At 39.1% G+C, this 24,910-nt stretch overlaps 1 protein-coding gene across 2 annotated transcripts in view; it reads left to right on the top strand.

Annotated features, from left to right (window-relative positions):
• The window catches only part of pola1 (polymerase (DNA directed), alpha 1), a 56,266-nt gene that overhangs the window by 16,105 nt on the left and 15,251 nt on the right, over positions 1–24,910 (top strand). For both annotated transcript variants that reach the window (XM_028005533.1, XM_028005534.1), the window contains exons 27-35: positions 5,333–5,365; positions 5,728–5,820; positions 5,922–6,127; positions 6,254–6,386; positions 6,466–6,597; positions 6,690–6,864; positions 7,760–7,941; positions 10,832–10,963; positions 21,048–21,164. In XM_028005533.1, the coding sequence (XP_027861334.1) occupies positions 5,333–5,365; positions 5,728–5,820; positions 5,922–6,127; positions 6,254–6,386; positions 6,466–6,597; positions 6,690–6,864; positions 7,760–7,941; positions 10,832–10,963; positions 21,048–21,164 (1,203 nt within the window). The remainder of the gene's footprint in view (positions 1–5,332; positions 5,366–5,727; positions 5,821–5,921; positions 6,128–6,253; positions 6,387–6,465; positions 6,598–6,689; positions 6,865–7,759; positions 7,942–10,831; positions 10,964–21,047; positions 21,165–24,910) is intronic.

Here is a 24,910-nt window from a genome sequence, read left to right on the forward strand (position 1 = left end):
CCCACACAGAGCCTATAAAAGTTATTTTGGGACTTATTTGCCTGTGTCAGAACCAGTGTAGTGCAATGCCACAAGACATCCGCTGTACCACTGGAAGTGACACATATTAATTGAGCGAACAACAAGAGGATTGTTGGCGTTGTCGGATTATTTTCAGTCAAAGCCGGCTGTTGTGATTTCAGCCGGTTGTATTAAATCAGAGGCAGCTTTACAGCCGATTGACCTTCCAAGCATCAGACATGAGAACACAAATATGGTATCTGCAAGGACAGGTGTGTGTGTTCGTGTGTGTGTGTGCGCACATGTGTGATTTGCGATCAGACATTATCACATGCAAAAGAAATAATGATTTTTACCTTCAAGCAGAGAAAGAAAATACACCTTAAAATTACAAATCCTCCTTCCACTTTAGTAAGTGAGCTTGTGTTGGTGAATAAGTGTTTAAAACCATGGCTTCATCCGCGCATACTCCGGCTTTGTGTGTGTTGCCAAACCACCCTCCACCCGGCTCTGACAGTGCCGTGTTCCCCCCACAGGTGCTATTTCAGTCGGCCGACTGTCATCCCAAAATGCTTTTCAGCTGAGTGCTTTTCAAAACAGTCGTCAGTAGTTAAGGCTCTTTTTACAAGGGCCCTCTGCCCCGCTGAAGTTCAAAAAAGCCGCTTGTGATCTGCTGATTAGCAGAAAGGTGTACGGTGTATATAAATACCTGCAGATCTCTTTCCTTTTTTCTTTCTTTCGACTAGCATGCTCAGTTGTCTGCTTCGGTTTCATCTGCTTTACTCAGGCCAGCGAGGGCCACTTTTCCAGTCACATTACTGCAGGGAAAAAGAAATAGCATATTAATACAGATAAGAATGAAGAGAATTCAAACAAATAATATGATGAGACACAAATCTTGAAGATAAGTCTGTCGGAAATCTGAGTTTCAGGAGCGACTGAGGAAAAAGGCAGCTATCACAATATGGCTGGAGCACTCGTCAATTAGCACGGCAGGGTGCAATAACTTGCAGCTAATGGATACAGCTCATGAGTAGGCATCCAGGTGCACATGCACACACACAAAAAATATTGTAAAAGCACTAAATGAAACTGGAATGGCTAGCTGCGAAAAGTCAAGGCAGACTGTGGGAAAGTGCAGCACTTAGAGAGAAATATTCGGACAGGTGTTAGAAATATGGAAGGCATTTTGTTAAGGGGCTTTGTTAACACATCAAGCCTTTAAATCCATTGCATCTAAAAAAAATCTTGATTTGGAGTTGTTTTTTTGTCAGCTGGACAGAATTAAACTCTATTCCTGTAGATGCGTCTCTCGGTCATTTCTGCAGCACCTCTGAGTGTCACCGTCTGCTGTTGCACCACTTAACCAAACTATGTCTTCTGGTGCCTTGACGCCTGCATCCCTCCAGTCTCAAGGTAGATTTGTTGGGTGCATTATGTTTTAAAAATGGGCTGCACAAAGGAAAAAATGTCACTTGTACGCTGAAATATAGCAGTAATAAAAGAACACTTCACAGCACTCGCGTTTGAAATGTCGGATCCAAACTTGGTGCTTCTGAAAGGGAAAGAAAAAAACAGCTTGTGGTTGCCATGTTTTTGAAGCTTTTGTGTGCTGCAAGTTTTTTAACTTTATTAGGTTTGAAACTGTCACTTGTAGTAATTTAGCAGTTTGCTTTTTGCGCTTTTATATGTTACTTGTTGGAGATCAAGTGAACATTGGATGTAATTGAATAATCCATGTTGCATTAAAGATAATTAAGGCAACCATGTTTGTGAAACGTCAAACATTCTTGACGTATAGCATAAGTAATAAAGGCATTATGCTTACATTGAATAAAAATGTCTTCCCTTTCCCAGGAATAGTGACTACAACTGGGGGGGGAAACAGTTCACAAGCCTGGATAGTTCAGTGAGCCGCACAATTACTGTCCTGTCTAATTACCGTTTATTAACACCAACAAGCTGAGAGGCTGAACTCTCAGCTTAGAAAACCCAGCGATGTACGGTACACAGGATGTGAAGGCTTTATGAGATGTTGAACATTTTCTGTTAACTACTTACTCTGGGGGGGGGGAAAGTTTAAATTTTGGAGAAGAATGGGAAATGAAAATGTGAGCAAAAAAACACAAACACATCTGAAGAGAATCCATATCCTACTATTCCTCTGTACATCTATTCACCTGCAGTATCTGCCTTTCTTCCTTTCTTTCTCATTTTTCTCTTTCTTTCAGTGTAACTTCCATAAAAAACATCTGCCACTAAATTGAACTTTTAAATTTGAAACATAAAAATCTATTTATGGGATTTCACAGTGAAACATAAACAACATCACTGAAAGTTTATAGTTTTAGCCCTATAGGTCCATGTAGATTGTTTGACGTTAATTAAACGGAACAGTGTTGGATATGTCTGTAACAGTTATAACAGGAGTTCATATTTTGGTTCAGGTTTCTAAATCTAGTCACCTCCTTGAACATTAGATATCTGGTTAACATCAAGTAAAAGGAGAGCCCTCTTTAATGCTTTTTCAGTTGTTGGGCCCAGTATGGGGGGAACGTCTGGTGGTGACGAGGGTACTCATCGGCTCGAAGACATACACTCAGGAATTCTTCCAGCCCTCCCACCCCGGGGGAAATGTGTTTGCATTGGTCCGTATAGTATGCGTGTGTCGGTATGTGTTTAAAGATGAGCGCTCATGCACCATCAGTCGCACACATGCCAGAGTCATGGTCAAACGACTTGTCTTTCACACAGTTCATTCCTTAAAGCCGTTCGTCCTGCTGGAACTGACAGCGTATGGAAAAGCAACCAAAAAGAGTCCGCTCGTCAATTACATCGACACATTCTCGCCTCTCTCGCCTTCCCACGTCGCCTCACTTTGCTGTTGCTCAGTCTCGCTCCTCTGCATGTGTTCAACTCAGGGCTTCTTGCTCATCCTTTCCTCAAGTAAAACCTGAAAGACTAAATTTGAAGCAGATTATTCAATAGTATAATTATATCTTCTACTTTGACCTCACTTTATTCTGATGTAGTTAAAGACTTTTCCTGTGCTAAAACAAATGGGAATGGCTTCAATTGTTTTATTTGTAATTAATATTTTGATTGCCAGTTTTCTCAACATTGTTTTAATTACAACATTGTCTGACAATTGCTGCAATGGTTCCTGTCAAATTTATGCAAGGCTGCATTTTGTTTGTGCCAAATTGTATTACTGTCAACCTGGAAACAGTCAGGATTGTAATATGGTTTTGGGAAGTGTTCCAAGTAGTCAGTTGTTTTACTTTTTATTACCAAATTATTGAAATTTTACTTAAAATGAGCTCGTCATACTGATTTCAGTGTCTTTATTTGTAGCTTTCCCATATTTGTAGAAGAACAGCATAACTGTGATTCCCAGTCGGTATAAAAACCTGTCAGGTTTCAGAAAAATGAGGCCATGATGAATCATGTTGAAACTTTTTTTACCCTCTGTATAATCTGTACCCTGCGCAACTGCAGTAAATAACAAGCTGAAATGTTTTAACTTGAGTATTGCAACTCATGTCTAATAGGAGTCTGTAAACTCCCTCGATCCTTTAAAATACCTTTGATTAACCCTGGGTAAAATTCAGCTAGTGCAAATTTTGTTCTACTAACCTTCAAAACTCAGCGGTAGGGCTGCGCAAAATTAGGAAAACATGCATTTTTGATATTTCTGTTGATTAATTTGTAATTTCCTGACTCGTCTGTCTCAGTTTTATCATCATCATTTCCCATGGTGCTTTAGAGACTGAGACACAAACCTATATCAGATTTAGGAATTAAGAGCAGTAAGAGTCCCTCTTGTTGGCTAAGTATATTATTGGGATGCAGAGTGTAAATGCTTTGCACTTGAAATATATTAGCCTACCAATGACTGCATGAGGGAAGTGCTTATCAAGTGCGATACTACATTTACTGACACTGTGATTCAATATACTGTGCAACTCTCCTCTGCTGTTTCACTCAAAAAAAAAAAAAGTCCACCCTGTGTGCAGCCATGTGCCAACTCAGAAATGGGCAGAATCTCCAAACATCGTGCTCTCAAGTTTGAACCCTTGTCCGGGCGCTCGGGTGTCTTTTATATGCAATCTAAACCGCTCCCTGCATGACGTTTGATTGCTGAGAGACAACACCGTCAAATGTTCTCGAGCCAGTAGAACCTCAGCTATGAGTGTCACGTAACCCCTTTTCATTAGTGTGCGTTATATGTGCTGTTAAATTAGGTCACTCGGACAGTTTTTCCGAGAATTTTTGCACATCGTAATATAAATCGTTGTGATTTGATGCGCTGCATTTTGTTTAGTGAAGACTGTGTTCCTCTTGGCCACAGATTCACATTTTTGAACCTATAAATAAATAAATGTGGCTCAGCTTTGGCATTCGATTTCTCGTTTTATTGGCACTTGCAGACTCGACCCGGACTGGTAGATTTTTAAAGTTACTGAAATAAAATGTTGGGTAATTTTGATAAAATATACTGGCAGAAGTCTGTGCTGTGCTTAGACCAACATTTGGATGTGTGTGTGTGTTTTTGGTGAGACCTTGACCTTGACTGCAGCCCCTAATGTAGGAGGCTGTTCTGTGAATGACTCCAACTCCCCTCACTGTTCGGTGGTATGTAGCAGCCCATAAAGCATGCTTACATCCCACTCTGATTTCAGGGAGTGGAAGCCCGGCCCCGCCCCTTCCTCACACTCTGAAATAGCCACGTCCTTGTCCCCACACGGATCATAGTGTGAGTCGAAGTGTTGTATATATGCGGCCGCGGTTGATTGAGGAGCAGATTGCTGGTGACAGGTCACACTGCGTTCCGTCGCTTTGACCCCCCCCTAGATTATCGACCCAACAACCCTTTCTCCCAGCTTCCCTTCCTTCCTTGGAGCCCCCACCTGTTAGGATCGCTCTGCAGCTCAAAGCCTTCTTCACTCTCATACACACATTGGACGGCCTGCGTTAACAGAATTCTCTTGTTTCTGACACTCGCCCTGCTGGTTATACAGACCATTACGAGTCTTCAAGGTGTGTGTGTGTGTGTGTGTGTGTGGGTTGAAAAGATGCCTGTCACAGCACGCTCTCGTAATTGCCCTCTTAGCCAATTATCCCCCATTTAAAAGCAAGTCACCTGCTCTGCTCCCTGTGTCCACATGAATGCAAGTGCACAGGCTCACACAACTCAGCCAATAACATAGAAGCTTAATATTTAATCATTGTTTGTCTCTGAGTGATTTGTTTGTTTACTGAGCTTGTGTATGAGCTGTATTGTTGCGTGATTTTGGTTGTTATTCATGCTGTTGTCTTTTCTTTCCCTCAGATTCTGATGCACACCAAAGACATGGTTCAGAAGGTGAGTTGTAAACATATTCTTCCCTTGAACTAGAAGTTTGTTTAATTTCATTTCTTTGTTGTTGCTGTCCTTTTTTGCTTGTCCTTATTGTTGGGATTGTTGTCATTTCTTTGGCTCTGCCCACCACCTTTGTGTCTTTACAGTTGGATTAGTTTTTTTTTCTTGGTTGTGTTTTGTGAGTAAAATCACTCCAATTATTACAGGTGAAATTGTTGCAAAAATGTATGTCCATTTAAGCCATGTATTCATATCAAGCACATATTGCAGAAAAAAGTCAAAACGCCCATGTTGGGTATGTGTTTTATGAGTTCTGATGGTTTATTGTATAGTCATTGTTTTTATTTGTCGATTTTGTGGCTCAGATGAACCTGGAAGTCATTTATGGAGACACAGACTCAATCATGATCAACACGAACAGCAAATCACTGGAGGAAGTCTTCAAACTTGGACATAAGGTCTGCAAGTTTATTTACACTCAATGGTTTAGAAAAGCTCTCTGGTTTTCAGCTGTTTTTATGTGTTTAATGTTATTGTTGTGAATATGATTTATTTTTAGATAAAGGCAGAGGTCAACAAGCTCTACAAACTCCTGGAGATAGACATCGATGGTGTTTTCAAGTCTCTTTTGCTGCTGAAGAAGAAGAAATATGCCGCCCTGGTGGTGGAACAGCACGGCGAGGGGCGATACAGTGTGAAGCAGGAGCTCAAAGGCTTGGACATTGTTCGCAGAGATTGGTGTGACCTGGCCAAGGAGTGTGGGAAGTATGTTCGACAGAACCAGTGTTCCCAGTGTCTGTTTTATTCAAACACAAACTAGCATTCACAAATTCAGAAGGAATGTTTTCATTCATGATTTTGGAAAACACGACTCATCTTCTCCTTCCCCAGCTACGTGATTGGTCAGATCTTGTCGGACCAGAGTCGAGATGTCATTGTGGAGAACATCCAGAAGCATCTGGTGGAGGTTGGAGAGAAGGTGGCAAACGGAAACATACCACTCAACCAGTATGAGATCCACAAGGTAAAGATTCAGCTCACTTTTAATGGAATCACGACAAAATCTCTTGTGTTCCTTTTCTGATTTGTTTCTCCTTTTTCAGGCACTGACCAAGGACCCTCAGGACTACCCAGATAAGAAGAGTCTTCCTCATGTGCACGTTGCTCTGTGGATAAACTCACAGGGAGGTCGGCGTGTCAAAGCCGGAGATACAATCTCATACCTCATTTGCAAGGTGCTTAAATATGAGACCTAAACGTCTTCATTAGGTACTTTTCACTATTTCTTTCCACCTGAAATGCATTGGTGTATTACCTTTTGCTCCAGGATGGCTCCACGTTGGCGGCCAGTCAGAGGGCCTACGCTCTGGAGCAGCTTCAGAAGCAGGAGGGTCTCAGCGTGGACACACAGTATTACCTGGCCCAGCAGGTCCACCCTGTGGTTTCTCGCATCTGCGACCCCATTGACGGGATTGATGCAGTGCTCATAGCCTCATGGTTGGGTAAGGTCATCACACAATATGATATGCTCAGGAAGCTTTTATATCGCCTACATTCAAACTTTGTATAGTTGGCAACTAATTGTTTGGGAGGCTTGCAAAAAAAATGCTTTCTCTGTCCTACTATCCCAAATATAAACATGTACCATGTATTAACTGGAACCATCTGATTTGGTTCGATGAACTTAAAAATGAGCTTTTTGGTAACAAACATTCCTGGTGGGCCTGCAATAAAACAATGAATTAGGGGCGTTTATCGTATTTATCATTTATCTTCTTATCACCATCAGAATTCTGATCTTTCATTGTTAATAAATTTCTATTAATGATGGAAAACTGACTGTGTTATTGGAAATTTTATTTTTACTGTTTCCTCCTCTGTTTGTTCCACTAGAGCTTAAATACATTCAATAATGTGATTAAATGCAGTTTAATGATATAGATGACATTTCTGTCATCCTGAGGAAACATATTTCAAATCGGAATGTTTTTCAAGATCAGTACTTGTGCTTTTTGTGGTATGCATTCTGTGCTATGCATTCACAGCCATACAGCTACCTAAAAATATAAGTAATATATGTTTTTTGTCATTATTTTCATCTTCATGATAGTACCATAAAATATTGTGATAAAATTCTAAATTAATAGAATTTTTATCATCCACACCTAGTCCTTTTCTAGGGTATTGTTGGAGTCTACGGAATCATGAACTCACTGACTTAAAATAAGTCTTCTCTAATTTAGTATTTATCTGAAAAATAAATAAATGGTATTGCATTCAATTAGGATTTTTCTCGATAAGCTTGGGTGAGATAAAGGTATTTTTTCACATATTGATTGGACTTGAGTAGATCTCGCTTGTGAAAACGCGGTGATTGAAAGGCGATGTGTGTCCCAGGTCTGGACCCAGGTCAGTTCAGATCCCAGCAGCAGCATCAGAGGGAGGAGGAGGCCGACGGCACGCTGGGAGCGGCGGCCCAGCTGAACGACGAGGAGCGCTACAAAGACTGCGAGAGGTTCACCTTCACCTGCCCCCAGTGTGGCACCGACAACATCTACGACAGCGTCTTCGAAGGAGCGGTGAGTGACTGAGCCAATCCGAACGCTGAATCCACACTGATGCTGCTACGAAGTAAAGAAGTAAAGGGTTATTCTCTAATGCCACTTATGCGGTCCATGTAGTAATCCAATATCAATTAATACCTTTATTATGAAACAGAAGGGTTAAGATTTGACAGAAGCAGGACACACAAAGCCTTGACCAAAAAAGATGTCATTGACACAAATAAGGAGCGTCAGTGTGGGAGCCTGTTAGTAACGCTTCCTGTGAGGGATTCATGATTTCGCCGTCCTCCATATTGTGTCTCCGGCTGTATTTTTAGACAGCTGCCTGGCTCCGAAGCGGACTTGTTTTCATTGGCATAGCTTGGACTCTGCAACTTGAAAAGCCTAACCCCTCTGCGCTGTGGACACACACTTGTACACATGTACACACTCATCTCCTACCATTTGTCAGGCCAAGGTCCTGAGTTGGTGTGTTATCAGCTTCTAATGAGGAGCAGGGCACAGCTTTTTCTTGTCTGGAAGGCTCTAATAAAACAGACGAGCCTCTGTCCTCGGCAGGAGGAAAGAAGGTGCATTAAATTAAAAGAGGAGTATCTCACACACAAGCATGCACTCACCATAAAAGGAGGAGATCTTTACGCCATTAGACAAACGTTTGTGTTTCAACGAAAAGCATATTTCTGTTTGAGCGTCATAAATCTTCTACTAATACCAGAATGACTTGGATATAATCAGTCTGAATCATTTCAAAAATTCAAAATAACTATTAACTCAGTGTTTATCTTAACCGTATCCACCACGTGTTTGAGGGCTGGTATGCACACAGACACACTGCAAACTGATAAGCCTGTGAGTTAATTAAGGTGGTGAACACGGTTTAACAGCTTTGTGAGAGGGGAGGACGGATGGGCCTTGACTCCAGCACTGACACAGAGCCAGAGATGGTAGGAGGCGGCGGCGATGGGCGATGGAGGACAGAGAGGGGAGGAAGGTTGTTTGATCGGGGTAGCTAGAGAGAGGAAGGATGAAAAGAGCGTTGGGTGTCCTGTGTGGGCAGTTAAAATGCAAAGCTGCATATTATCAAACCGTGATAACAGACCAAAGTCTTTTTAAGTTGCAGAATGTAAAGATGACATTTGATTGTGTTTGCTTAGCACCTTTTCTAGTTTATTTACCTGCTTCTTGATCATTAATCTTACAAGTTAATAGTGTGTAATTTTTATTAGACCCAACTTGTTTGGTTAGGAGTAAGAGGGGGTCGCATATCAAAATGAAGTCTGGAATGAAACAAGAGAGATAAATAGCAAAAGAGGAAGGAGATTGTGGAGTGGGAAGAAGGGAGTCTGCTTTCATCTAAGCTAGACTGGGAAAAAAAAGAAAAAGAGGAAAGTAAAGAGAAGAAGGATTCCTTTACAGTAGGGCTGCTTGATTTCAGGAAAATACTTTATCTTGATACTATTGCATCAAGGATGTTGATTATGATTTATCTATTCTGAATAGGACTTTGTCCCCACCACACTCCATGAGCTCTAACATGTCAGAGCTCTAGCCCTGACATGTTCTGACATGCTGAACCAGAAATATATCTGGTTCAGCATTAAAGGAATTTAGGCCAAATATGTTAAGGATATGAATGGATGTGACTTGATGTATTGCATTCTATCAAATATTGCATCCAGATATTGCACTCGCGACATTGCATACACTGATACTGCAATGATTACTGTGATTCAGCATAATATGCAGTGATATTACTCTTGAAAGGTTTGTGATTTCTTTTTAGACGTGTGCACCGGTCAGGATTTGTTTTACCTTGATCCAACTCATTTAGAATAACATATCTGATGTCAAGTCCTGGTCCTGACAGTTGATTAAAAACTAGTTGTGGCATGTATTTGCAGAAGAAGAAAACCATCTTCTAAATAAAAGACCTAGACTTTTATTTGCTGAGGACCCAGATACACATCGTGGATACCAGTTCTTTTGGGGTGGCTGCTTGCCAATTGGTTTAAACTTTTAACATAGTTGGCTGTTATTTTATGTGACAGTTTAAGAAATTTAACCCGGAATTTAATCCTGGAAAAGTAGGGAGTAATGTGGAACAGTGGGGAAGGATGAAAGTGTGGCTCTTATTAGAAAAGCCCAGAAGTTTGAGGCAGACAGTGAAATATTATCCTATTTTTCTCTCTAAAAATAAGTGATGCAAGCAAACAAAAATCACTCTTCATGGCTGGCTGGGGGTGTCACTTGCTTAGTTTTCTGTCATTGACTTCTCTGCAGAAACCTTTTTTTTTTTTTTTTCTGCTGTCAATGCGACAGGTAAATGGAGTTCAGCTTCTAAGGGCCAAGTGTTTAAAGTCATTGCAGTTAGTGTAATTGTTATGTAGCGGGACTTCCTTTCTTCATTGCATTAACTATAAGCCGTCCTGTCAAGTGGACAGTTCAAGGGGTCACACTGACCTCTTTCCTTCACAGGACAATAATGTTAAAATTCACTGTGCATGAGTGGGGGGCACGTTCAGCTTTTATATTGCCAGTGTTTGACATGCTCTTTGGTTGTGGTTTAAAGTTAATGGACAAGTTTCCATGTTGCAATGCATAAAAATGTTTTATTTTTCAGATAACTGCAGTAAAAATTGAGTTGTGATGAGTGTTACATGCTCTACTTTTGCAAGTAATTCTTTCTCTTTTATATCATTTAAAATCAAACTTTGTTTAAAAAAATACATGACATATTTGGATTTTTATTCATCTTTTTCCTTTCTGCTTCATTTTAAAGTGTTTTTTAAGAGCACTTATAATATGTTTTGGGTTATAATTCCCTGACCAATTTGTAAACTATTACAAAAAAATTTACGTGATTTTTTTTTTAATATTCTGGGATTTGACATGTTTCCTTTTCCAGGGTGATAGGGCTGAGCCCAGTTTGATGCGCTGCTGTCACATCCCTTGTACAAACAGTCCCATCAACAACGTTGTCAACATGAGCAACAAACTGCAACTCGACATCCGGCGCCACATCAAAAAATACTACTCTGTAAGTATATTTGACAGATATTGAAGCAATTCTAATGAATGTACAATTCAGACATGTTTCTTGTATATAGAAGTGCAAAAATGTTAATCAACAGTTGTGTTATTTGCTCTTGGTTTGTCAGATATCCTACTCTCTCCTAATTTACTCTGATTTAGTTTGATTTTCAATTATTTAGATTTCCTTTAAGGGAAGATAAGAGTAGCATTCAAAATATTGTTTTAGCTGTTCTGATATGTATTACAATAGATAATTTATAGTATGAGCCAAGGCAACATCTTAATAATATTTTAAAATTGATCAAATGATTGTGCACTTCATTAATTTTTCTTTAGCAGCTTAGATTAGCGATTAGCACTACCAGCATTACTAAATTGAGGGTCTTCACGTGTATTTTTCATGGTAGTTCCTCATTGTAACTGTGACTTCCAAAAGCATTTCTAAATGGAACATGTTTCATGAGGCAGAAAGCTAAAAAAAAAAAAACATGGCAGAACTTAACTCAACCTTAAATGAAAAGCAAACCTGTCTTAAAAAATATTTTCCTTTTAAATCGCTTTTTCCAGCTCTGCTACGTAATTGATACAGAGCTAAGTTTAACTCTTATTTACTCAGTAATTTCTTTGTCAGAGCATTTACATATGGTGCTTTCACTCATCGGAAAACGATTGGATTTTTCATTTTCTTACTAGCTAGTCAGCGATCAAGCTCTAAATTGTTTGATTTCAGTCACCAGCCAATTTCTCTCTTCCTCTCTAGCATCAGGATTTTTCTACTCGACGGGTGTTGCACACATAACAGGCGACACATGTTCTTAAGTAAATTAAATCAAAGCGCCAACTGACAAATTACAGTAGTCAGATAAATGACTGCATAATGTAATAAAAGGGCCAATGCTTCTAAAAAGCTATCTCTGAAATGTTCCAGCTCTGCTTAAAATAACAGGGGCTCCAACAGATGCAGCTTCAGTAAGAGAAGCCATCATAAAGATGTTACACTAAAGATAAAAACCCCAGCAGGGCAGTGCGGCTGACATTTTCAGCCAGAGAGCACACTCTGTGTGGAAAATGAGGAGAAGCTCTATAAGGAGTTGTGGGAACGATCACATTTGGCATCACCAACACTGGCTGTTGTATTTTGTTTTTCTACCTTGTGTGATTCCTTACTTTTTGTCTTAAGCTCATGTAGTTTTATTACTCTTGTGTTTTAGGTTATATTTTATGTTTAGATACTTTATTTATTAACCATCAATCTACTTGCCAGTTCAATGGAACAAAATTGGAAATAAAAATAAAGAGGTGTATACATGTATTCCCCCTGCTGAGTCGGACAATTACAGCTGCAAGCCTTTTAAGGGAGCTTTCTATCAGCTTTGCGCACCTGGAGAGCAGAACAGCTCAAGCTCAGTTACGTTGCATTGAGATGGTATCTAAGCAACATCTTGCCACAGATTTTCATTTGGTTTTACGTCTGAACTTTGACTGGGCCATTCTAACACATGAATATGAGTTTATCTAAACCATCCACTGTAGCTCTGTTTGAATGTTTAGGATTGTTGTGCTGCTGAGAAACTGCTGAGGAAAAGCTCCCTTACAGCATGAACCTGCCACTGCCATGTTTCTCTGGGGGGTTGCTACGATCAGGCTGGTAGTATTTCTCCACACATAGTTATTTGCCAAAAAGTTCATAAAAGATCTAATCTGACCAGAGTGTATTCCACCTTTCTTTGCTTAAAGGAGAAACATTATTGTGGAGTGTCGGACAGAGCAGGAGCTTCTTAAAGAGACAGAGGCCCAATTTCAAGGCGAAGTCATATTTCTTTTAAGGCATGTTTGATATATACAACATTTTTGTTACAACTCAGTGTAACATACTTGCTTGATTGTGCGATAAAATGGCACTATGTGCGTGTAAAATACATAAAACCATACCTATAAGGCAATAAATTATGCTATATTTGATTAAGGAGTCTAAATACAAAGCACACCACAGTTTGAACATTTTTGATTGTAAAACAGTCAAGCTTGCATTTCAACTCAGTTTATTGATCTAGCACCAATACACAACATATTGGGGATGTTTCATTACATCTGTTTTTAGTTGCCAATATGGACAATTCCGAATTGATTAATAATAGTCAGAGCTCAGTTCTTTTTGTGGTTATTTATAACCTAACTTTGAGAAATGCCAAAGGCAGAATTTAGAAGTGCATAATTTTAAAGTTTATCACAGTGTCTCTTGCAAAGCTTTAGCGACAGTCTGCAGTTTTTGAGAACGAAATCAAAGTGATGGGATCTTTAAAATCAGGTTATAATGTATTTATTTTTCTTAGTGAACGAACCAGCACATCGCTAACAGCTCTGAAAATGTATCGCTTTGAGACTCTTCTCCGCTGACCGGTTTTAATTGAATCTAATCTGCATCTGGCAAAAAAAATATGGTCTTCTACTCTCTCTCTCACTCTAGTTTATTAGTTCAGCTTATGCTCACTTATCAGCACAAAGTGATTCTTTTATTATTCAGCTTTAGACCTTATTTGGACCACAGGACATGAAGGAGCATGTAGGACTGTTTGGTGACTATACCCAGCCTGCAGCCTGAGAATAAATTAAACTGGATGCCTGTGCCATCCCTCCCTCTCCAGGGCAGCTTCCAACACCTTGGTATTGGAAGCTGCCCACACACACTTGGTTTTAAGTGTGTGTGGAATGCACCGTCTGCAAAAGTGCGTGTATGTGTGGAGGGGTGGGGGGTAATTCTCCCACAGTGCTGAACAGAAATCAATTAGTGTGGTGAATGTGAGGGGATCGACTCCCCCCTCAGCCCCTTTTGTTATTATGTGTGAAACAGCTGCTACCACTGAATACTTACATGTCACACAGCAACACACACACACACTCTTAGATGCACACACCACTGTAGGCTGAACAGCAGTGGACACAGCACACACAGCGGGGCAATGAAGAGGGGTAATATTGTGTAATTAAGGATTCCTTTCAGGCCGAGGGAGAGTTCAAATAGAGCTGCTTGTCTGGCCAGATAGAGTGAAAGCTCTGCACCTCTGGGTGTGTGTGTGTGTGTTCATCTTGAATTGAGACCAGAGACACATTAATCATTAGGGAAATTACCTCTTATCCCCCTCCTCACCATCACCTCCATGATTATCAATAAACCGGCACCCTGAGAAAGAGCAAACACTTGTTCACAACTAGCCCTCTCACACAGACACACACGCTGTCCTTTCGTTGTCTCGGACCCCTGTCTTTGGCAAAATGAAGGATTTGTTTGTTTCCTGATCCGCCCAATCCCCCTATTTTTTTTTTTCTTTAAACCCCTCCCATCTAACCACGGTTGCCATGGCATTTAACAAATTATTGCAATTACCCTCGTCATGTGGGTCGCCCCTGGAAACGGGCTACGGGGCAAGGGAAGAAAGGGAGGGGTGGATAAAGAAAAGGGTGCATGAAGACCAGAGAAGGTGATAATCCTGTTTTGAACAAAAGGTCAAATTGTTGAATAGTGAAGCTTTGATTAAGCGGAGGAGGTACAAAGTGGAGCCGTTTGAGCTCTTTTCACTGTGCTGGTCTGTGTGAGAGCGTGTGTTTGTAAAGTGGACCGGTTTTCAGGTCTGATCTCCTTGGAAATGTGGACTGATGAAACACAAGAACCAGACAGGAGTCTTTCTGGTCTGTGTGTGGGACTTTGGCAGGTTGGATTCTTGTGGGAATAGTTCACTATAGCAGTGGAGAACAGCTTCTTAATTAGTCCATTTTTATTGGTGGAGCATGTTAAGAGTATGTATTTCTTACAACTTTAAAACCATTTTTTCTATTGCTAGGCAGCCTTTGGAGAAACTCTGACCAAAAACTGTTTTACTTAGCCACTAGTTTTTTTTTTTTCTGTTGTTGTTGGTTTTTTTTGTTGCATATTTGGAAAAAGTAATCAAAATCATAGATAACAATAAATAGAAGTTTCAATCCCAAAAACCTTTTTAATACAACTTAATTCTCCAGTTACTTACAAAGCCTAAGCAGAGAGGTCCAACCCACTCAATAAAACACATATATCTGATGTGTAAACCTAGCACAGCTTAACTCAGGAAGAAGAAATTGAATTGAACAGAATAACGAGGGCATAAGATTATCCCCCAAAGTTAAAAACAACTTGTCAAATTAAACATTTTTTTCTTTTTAAATTTGATCTGATTATCACCAGTCACAGGTGATTGAGGAGAAATTGTCAGATTGTGATCACCTGCTGTCTGATTGGTGCATCAGCAGCTCTGAGTACTAAGTGCATTTGAATTGATGCATTATCTGATATTCAGCATCACTTTTATTTTTTTAATTCTGTGGAACTGAGGAAAATATTTTTCATGCAAACCTGCAGTGGCTCACACTTCACCATTTGATCTAAAGAAAAACATTTCAATCATTTTATGCTTTAGAATTAACAGAAGAATTTCTGATCCTCTGAATAGACATCGCAGCTCTCAGTTTGGTTTTGGAAGAGTACCGTAGACAAACCAACCAGCCAACAGAATGAGCAATGCTGCTCAGTGAAAGGAAAATCTTCTTGCATGGAACCCAGTTTGAATGCTAGCAATGGAGGAATTTCTAATTTCTGAGTCTAAACAATTCAAATTTATTCCATATGTCCATATGGTTGTTTTTTTTAAATAACTTGTTGAATCTGGTTGTCATGTGAACAACCAAGCCGCAACATAGCCAGTTTACATCAGTTCTCAAATTATTTATAACAAAGATCACCGCAGCAAATAAGCATTACATCTACTGCTATGTTGAAGAATATTTAAAGACATATTTGCGGCAAATCTATTCATTACTATTTGGAGATAATGAAGCAAAAACTGATTTTATTTTTTCTAAAATGAAGAGAACACAAGACTGAAAGCTCACAAAGTCACACTAAACGATCAGCAGAAGTCTGCCAAATAGTAGGTGGAAGAAACAAGTCTATTGAGCCACAGTTTGAGAAACGTAATAAAATTTCAAGACCAAAGTGGGAGATAAAGAGTTAGTTGATTGATTCAAAACAAGTTTGTTGATAGAAATGGCATAAAACCATTCACAGTCATGAATACAAAAATACTAAATGACATACATTTCAATTAATTTGTTACAGATACTGCCAAATAAGTTTTAGTGAACCGAGTGAAATGTGTCAGCTGTGAACAGCTTTTTAGTGAAGTGTTGCGGGTTGGACGGACGGCTACTGTGACTACAGAATGATTCAGGAGCATACAGCGATGCAAAACTAAAACCACTATGCAGTGTTTTCAAATCTCAAACCACAACTTGCAACAGAAAAGTTTTTGGAGGAAATGGGAAGAAAGGAAAGTGTGCGGACAAAGAGGAGGAACAGAGGGAGGGTATATTTCGTGGTGGGCCCTGTCGTGGCCTGGTCTTGCCTCTGTTTGGTTAAATTATGTGGAACTCATTTGACGTCTGCATTCAGTGTGTCAGGTATCCACTGCTATAATTATGCAATTATGAGCCTTTATTCTCTCACGTCCGACTGTACACCCCCCGAACCCCCTCCTCCAGGAAAATGCCTCAATTAGATGTTTTTCTTTTTTTTCCCTTTTCATCCTGCCTCACTACTGATGTGCTTCTTGTTTTTAATCCTTTATGCGTGGCTCGCAGGTCTAATGCACTTAATCTTACCTTGATTTTTATTTTTCTGCTTTGTGCAAATAGCTGTGGGGTCAGCGAAGCTGGGCAGAAGGCCACCGTGGGAAGCTTTTCCTCTTTTGAACCTCCTCAGTCTTTAATGTGTTCTAATTAATTCATTGTGATGCCCGTGAATGGTGACAGATTGAGTGCGATACAAACGCGTTGTTTGTGTGTGTATGTGTCATAACAGGAACAGGAATGTGTGCAAAAGGTACTTCCACGAACACAAAACTGAAGAAACTCTACAAACAGCCGCCTCCTACTTTCACCTGTTATTTTTTCATCTTTATGATCCACTGTACTTCATCCATGTTTATTATAGGAGGAGAAACATCCTCGTTTCCCATGATGCCCAGTTTTTTTTTAGTTTTTTTTTTTTAAAAAAAGGGTGGCTAAAGGTTGAGGTAATTAGACCTGAAGCTGGGATTTGTGGGTAAAGCTGTGATCTCTGGGACTTTCTAATTGATTCTAGACATGTGTGTGTTTGGTTTTCATTTAGAAGAGATTGGCTTGGTCTATGTGTGTGTGTGTGTGTGTTCAGCTTGTAGTTTGTTTGTTAGCCAATTTTATATACCTCTTACATTTTCTGTGTGCTAAAGTACTGCTATTATTATTATGTGCATATTGTAATTTAAGCAGATATGCATCCTAGCAATTGGTTGTTACAGATCACACTACTTGCTTTAGCCTTATCAAAAACAGTATTCTTTTACTTAATTGTGATTAGACTGAATTGGCGATTACATTCTACACATGCATTTTATTTTATTGTTTTCTTTTGCAGCACCTTGAGACATTTGTTGTGAAAAAGCATCCTTTAAAAAAATAAATGTAAATAAAATTTAATTGAACAATATTGTGACATAGCTTGAAAGTATTTAATGCTTTTGGTGGACTCACCCATAAAAATGAGACCGACCTTATTTACATTTAAATAGCCACATAGCTGCTCCATTTCAATATGTTCTTTTTGCAATACAAGGAAACGTTCAGCACTTTATCGATGTTTTAAGTTATTTTGTTAGTTTGTCCTCAGCTGACCTCAAACCATGATTTTTGCAAAAGCAGAATATTGCTATGCACTTTATTTTTGATAAGAGGCTCAAAACAAGTCTGTTGTCAAAGCTATTGTGCATGTTTTGTTTGTTCTTAAAGTGTTAAGAATGAGACTAATGAAACGGTTTTGTTTTGTGTTAATTTAGTAATGCCTCCATAAACTCTGTGGAAATTTATTTTTTAATCTCTTTTGATCAAAGTTCTATCTCACCTCCCAGTGTTACATATGTTGTAAGTCAAACCATTTTTCTTTAGCTATATTACTTTCATATTGTTGATGGGTTTTTTTTCTTGTTATTTAACCTGTTTTAGATCACTTTAAGTTGTCTTCTCATGCAATCTGCAGGTGAACTTTAATATACAACAAAATAAAACACCTACACTTGATTCTTATGTCTTTACTCAGAACTTGGATCCATGAATGCTATCGCCAAAGCTCAGGGCGGTCCAGTTTCAATCTATATAAAGCAAGCTGCTATTAGCAGTACAAGCCACTAACAATGTGTTTAGCACCATTTTACGCATTCAGACACTGAAGAAGCATGTTTTAGTAGTGGGTTATAAAGTACTTTAATTCTTTGAAATAAAAACAATTAGAAATGCAAATAAACAGTTTATTACTGCAACCTTCATGCATTTTAGCTACATAACAGCCATATTGAATTTGAACTCAGGGTTTGATCCAAGACTGACTTTCAAAATCTGTATATTAAAAGAAAATTGTGGCTGTTTTATCCACTGCTTAATCTTAGTAGAGCTGTTCTGTCATTGTGCCTTTAAGTTTTGTTAAAACTAACAAAATCCTGTGAAGATTTGTAAATCAGCTTCTGTTCAGTCCACAAAAAATACATTAGAAATACATTACATAACTATACTCCCTTTACATAATGGGATGTATGACACTGGGTCCAGGAAAATTAGATGAGTTTACATTTTTGTAATACTCTTGGAAAAGCAAAGAAAAATCAGTTTTGAATAATTGAGTCCAATTCAACAAAAGCAGCTGAAATTAGTTAGTTGTTTTTTTTTTTTGTATATTTTCACAAATGGAGATTCAAACTATGTTTTAAAGGACCTTTGTTCAGTGCTTCAAATGCATCTCAAAAAACTGAAATAGCCTCTTAGTTTAGCACCAAAGAGTAACTGTAGCACTATTAGCAGCTAACTTAGCATCTCGTGGGTTCGTCACTTTGACAGAGGAGGGGTTTTTAATTTGTTCTTATAGCAGAGTATTGTTGACCAGGCCTTACAGGAATCTGTCAATGGAGCTGTTTGAGAACTACTTCCTTCCCTCCTTCAAAATAAGAGTCCCAGCTCTAATTAGAGAATGTGGTGAACTTATAGCACTCACCTTATCACCTAGCACCATATCAGGATGCTATATTAGTAGCATAAATGTGTTTTACCAAAGTTGTGTTGAAAACAGGCAAAGAACTTTGACAAGAAATATCAAGCAAGACATTTTAATGTTGTTGCACACTTTGCCTGCAACTTTATGAAAAAGAAAATATGTTCTAATGTGCCGTTTGACATAATAAAAAATATAGAAAAATCAAATTGTGTTTGTATCAGTGCTGGTTTGTTTTGGTGGAGGGGTTTTTTCATGAAAAGATACTCAAGTTTGTATGGAAGGTTGAATAAACTTTGAAGACAAAAATGCATTCATCACTATTTTCCAACTCCTCCTGTTCAGAACTGATCAAGACACCAGACAAAGACTTAAAAATCAATCACAGAACCAGTGCAGCTCCTATGAGTGAAGGGGTGTGGACAGGGAGACAGGTGCTCTGGTTTATTTTGAGTGAATGGAAGGAAAGAAGGAAAGATGGATGCAGCAGAGGAGCAAAGGCGTTGATGACGGTGGGTCTTATGCTCTGTCATTAGTTGGGCATTAACCCCCTCCACCAGCTCCCCCTTTTTCAAACCCCTGTGGTAATGACAGGGCATAAGAAGCAGAGAAGGGGGAGGAGGAGTCTGGAAAAGTATGGGAAGATTGAGAGGGTTAGAACGCAGCACCTGCCCAGGGTCGCCACCTCACCCCAGGGGGTCCTAACTACTGCCGTTTTGGCTGTCCGCTGCTCTGCCTGTGACTGAGCAGCACGTTGACACTCATACACGCTGAATAATCTGAAACGTAAAGGAAGACAGCGAGGCGGGACGTCAAGTCAGACGTGAACCTCTGTTTTCTTCCCCTTTTCTTTGCCCATCTGACACACTTGTTTTTTTTTTAAAATTATTTATCCATTTTTTCTCTCTCTTCCCCAGAGTACTTTTGTTGTCAGATTGTTGTGCTGAATTAGAGCAGCTCAATGGAAGCAACAATTTTCAGCAAAATTTCCTCATTATGAGAAACTGCTTTTTTTCCCCTCAAGTGTCTCCAGTCAACAGAAGTTTTATAAATTTTTTGTAGAACATATTTATCGACCAAATAAATGGCTACATAAACACGTTTTATAAACAAGTAGTTGGCTGCTGCTCGAACATCTATTTAAAAAAAAAACATCTTTTCAGTTAAAAGAACGTTTTTTTTCTTAAACATTTATACTCAGGACTCTTTTTAACGTAGACAAATAAGTTGGACTAAGAAAAATATCCAGATGTTGAAAATCATTCAGAAATTACAGAAAAGAAATGGGTGCATGTATCACTTTCGCAGCTATGCACAAACTTTGTTCAGTCGATTTATGTTTAAATTTTATGCTTTATGTCGCACATCACAATTTGATTTTACACATTAATGTTTCGACTTAGTATCAGAATGTACATGCTTTCTATAAGATTTAAAAACTGCTTTTAGCTTCTTTATTGCAGTCTTGATAACTTGGAAATTAAGTTGAGCTGAACCTATGATTGTTTTTTTTTCTTTAAATATATTTCACTAAGTGACAGACTGGCGACCTGTCCAGGGTGACTCCGCCTCTCGCCCGGAATGTTAGCTGGAGATAGGCACCAGTACCTCCCTACCCCACTAGGGACAAGGGTGTAAGAAAATGGATGGATGGATATTTCACTAAAACAGACTTTTTCTTCTTCAAAAGATCAGCATTTAGTGTAGAATAGTATAATCTTTATTTACAAGTCCAGGAAATTTTGCAGCAGAGGTGATTTATTTTAGTTCAGGTGCCAAAAAAGCAGCGAAGTGACCTAATGCTATACTGGATTACTGTTCAAGCAGTTAAAAGTTGAGACCTAATGTCCACTATGTTATGAAAACGTCTGTGTGTGTAGACATTTTCTTAACTGAATCCATGTTAACTTCTGAGCCCTTTCAGAAATCTACCTGAAAATATTCCTTTACTGGATGGAAATTAATCTGATCTGAATTTGCCGCACAGGGCTGGTTGGTGTGCGAGGACCAGGCCTGCCAGAACAGAACCAGGCGCCTGCCGATCGCCTTCTCCCGACACGGACCCATCTGCCCAGCCTGCACCCGTGCTACGCTCAGAGCTGAGGTAATGCCCCTCAGTTTTACGCTCACCGGAGGTCTGCACTTCCCTGCTGTGCTGAATAAATGCACTCTAGTATAGTGGTAACGCGCACGAAAACACAACAAAGCTGCCTCTTTGCTCCTCAGGCGATGTCACTCTCCGGGAACTCTTTGTGCTCTGTAGATCTTTTCCAGATGATGGTGCTATGGAGCTGCAGTCTAACATCTCCTCATATGTGCTGGATATCTCTGCTTATTAGTGTCACATTTCATCATATGCATGACATAATATCCTTTTTGTCTTGCATCACGTGTATGTGTGTCTAAGAGCTGGTTGGTGGTTCAGCCATTAAAACCACCTGTCTGTGTGACTCTGCTCCTATGAACACTTTGTTAGTTTGACCACTGGATTTGAGAAAAACACTCTTCCTTTCAATTTGAGCATGACATTTCTCTGTCCCACTCTCACTCTCCTTGTTTCCACCATTGCCTCTCTTAACTCTCTCTTTTCAGGGTCTTTTATATATATATATATATATATATATATATATATATATATATATATATATATATATATATATATATATATATGCTCTGCTCCTGTGTGTCTCCCCCCTATTCCGGCTGCTTTGCTCTGTCTGGCGATGTGGCGACAGGTTGTAAACCAGAAGGCCAATTTCTGCTGTCACTGTAGCCACTTAGGCGGCCATTGCTGTGCCTGAGGGCCGTGGCACTTTAAACTGCAGGCTGAATACAACATTTAACTTTTCTCTGCTTGCTCATGCAACATTTTCCTTTCCAAAATTTGCTGCCTGCCTTTATTTGACTTCTCTCTTAACTCCTCAGTCCTTGGTACATATCTTTATGTATATATTTGACTGACCATTGAAAAGAAAAGCTGTTTGTGTTTGGATTTGTTTATTTCTCTTACCAATGTGGAGGAGTTTATTGTTTTATTTCAACAATTACACAGTTAAACACTAAAGCTAACACATTTTGCCCTTGCAAATATAAAACTAACGGTTAAGGACCGCGTGTCTGAACTTTTTTATTTTGATGGGGTTTTTTGTCATATCCCATGTATATGCTCTTTCTGTTATAAAATAGTGTTGAAAGTAAGAAGAAAATATTTACTTAATATTATTTGGTGATAATTTACATGCCCAAACACACAGTTTAGGGAATTCACCAAGCTGCTGAAAGTGTAACCACAAATAGACAGTTTTACACAAATCTTACTATATTATGAGACATTATTCAAACATTATTTTCTTATTTAATTCAACTGTTTTTGTATTTACAAACCCAGCAACATATTAGAATGACATGGTACCTTCTCACACGGAGTAATTAATGCAAGTTACTGAATAACCTAGATTTGTTCATTAGTGTTATGTATTCATTTTTGATGATTGTAATGCTGCTAACACGGCAAAACATCCAAAATTCTTTTACTTCATTTTATGCTAAACTGCTGGACTGATCCTTCGTCAGACCACCTACATCACCTTGTGTACGTATTTGTACTCCTTGAAAGTTTTCTTCTTTTTTCCACATTACAACCAAAGACTTCAATGTATGTTTTTTTGTTTTTTTTTAATTAATACTTCTTTATTTGGGCTAACACAAACTAGGCATTTTAGCCCACATGCTAAATACTGTGTGACTGCCTTTCTCTATGAAAACACCACCTGCACCAGGAAACAAAACAGTGGCAGCATAATGCAGTGGGTAAAACTTCCAGCATGCACAGGAACGCTGCAAAACATTTGGTACTGAGGCTAAATTTAACTTTCAAGTAGGACCAGGACCTTAAACCTTCTGCCAGAGATATGATTGAAAAGTTGAGATCAATGCGTATCAATGTCTGGATGACTCAGTCAGACACTCAAACCCAATTGAGTATCTATGGCAAGACTCGAAATTGATCTTTACAGATATAGATATAAATGATATTAAAGACAGCCAACTGTAATTCTTGCTATGACATACTAACTTATTTAAGCCCTTCCACAATCTGATTTATTAGATTTTCCATCTCTGTTGATTAACAGTAGTTATATATTTGGAAGGTTCCCACTACCACGCTGTGCTAAATTACTCTTAAACTTTTAACAACAACGTTTTAAACAAACAAAAACAGATGCGACAATGAGACGAACGAATAAATATGCAGAAGTTGAGTAAAGATTATTTGGTTTGTTCTTAAAATGCTTCTGTAATCAGCACAAATACTTCAATTTGACATTTAAGTTGTCATATCAGTAACCTAATTTTCCTGTTTCTGTCTCTGATTTTATTCTGTTTGACTGATGTTGTTGTCATCTGTTTAAAGCTCCATTTCAGTGTTTATCCTGCCATCACTTCCACTTTGTTAACACATAAGATTGTCTACATTCATAAATGTATAAAAACTCCAGATTGCCTTTAAAACTTGGTAATCAAGAGACAAAACTGAGGGTTTGCTAAACACAACTGCTGCAGTTTGCATCTGAAGTCCATTTTTCAGCCCTGTAATTTAAAGGTTCCTCTTACTACCTACAGCTTTTAAATAATCAGAATATTCATTAGTTGATTTGTCTTTTTTTAGCCTTTAATGTCTGGACACTAAATGCTCCTTTTTAAAGTCTATCAGCCAGTCAGCAAAACAAGCATCTGCCCTGCTGAAGTGCCCTTAAACCAAATGCTTAAACCCTAATTACTGCCACTGAACTCTCTCTCTGTTGCATATTTTCCAGGAAACATTTATATTATGGCTCATATTCGGCTAATATTGGCTGCTCAGTATATGGTAACACAGTTGTCTGAATCGAGCCGGTGCACGGAGAGTAATAGCCCAGCAGCTTACATATTTAATTGGTGCTAATTATACGAAGCACTCAAGAGGTCATTCAGTGGCTGTTTGAGCTGGCGGTAGTCAGACTGCTCAAAAGGAAAGAAGAAGAAGAAGCCACCATTTTCCAATCAGACATGTGATTTCTTTAATCGAAGTTTGGAGTTGTTTGAATGTTTCGTCTGATTGTTGCTCTCTGGCTTTATTGAAATCTGTCAGGATATTGAGTAAATATCAGCATTCTGGGAAGTTTCAGTTCAGAAACATCCCAGCTATGTCGCTGCATTCCTCCTCTGGTACATTATCCATCGCCTTGGGTTCCGTCTCTTCCCTTTCCTCCCTCCATCTCTTCATCTCTCTCGCTCTGCCTCGTCCCTTTTTTCCTCCTCTCTCCCTCCCTCCCTCTCTCTTTGGACACAGATTCAGAGCATGATCTGATCTCCATGTAATGGGAGAGTAATAGGCACTCTGCCTTGATTGGTTGGTAATTTGGGGGAGTTATGCACAGGTGCAATTTGTAATATTTTCAGTAAATTAAATTTCTTTCTCTTCCTCTCTCGCTCACTCGCTCCATCTCTCCTCTGAGCTTAATTCCTTTCTTCCCTCGTCCATTCTTAAATATCTGTCCCGACTTTCCTTTTCTTTTCCCTTTTCTTCCTCTGCTCCTTTCTTTTCGTTTCTTTCCCTCCCTCCTTAGCTCTTACGCTCATTCTGTTTTCTCTTGGCACGTCCTCTCTCTCTTTCTCTCTCTCTCCTCCGCCCTCGCTGCCTCTCCCTCTTTTTCTCCCCTCGTTTTATTGATGTACGCTCAGGCGCCCATTAGAGCTCCCTTTTTCCCTCTAGTGGAAATTGCAGCATGTTAATTTTCACACAAATTACGGCAATAGCAGGTATCTCTATTTGATACATTATAGCGGGAGCAATCAGAGATAATTGAG

This window comes from Xiphophorus couchianus, chromosome 21 (genome assembly GCF_001444195.1).
Source record: "Xiphophorus couchianus chromosome 21, X_couchianus-1.0, whole genome shotgun sequence".
NCBI lineage: Eukaryota > Metazoa > Chordata > Actinopteri > Cyprinodontiformes > Poeciliidae > Xiphophorus > Xiphophorus couchianus.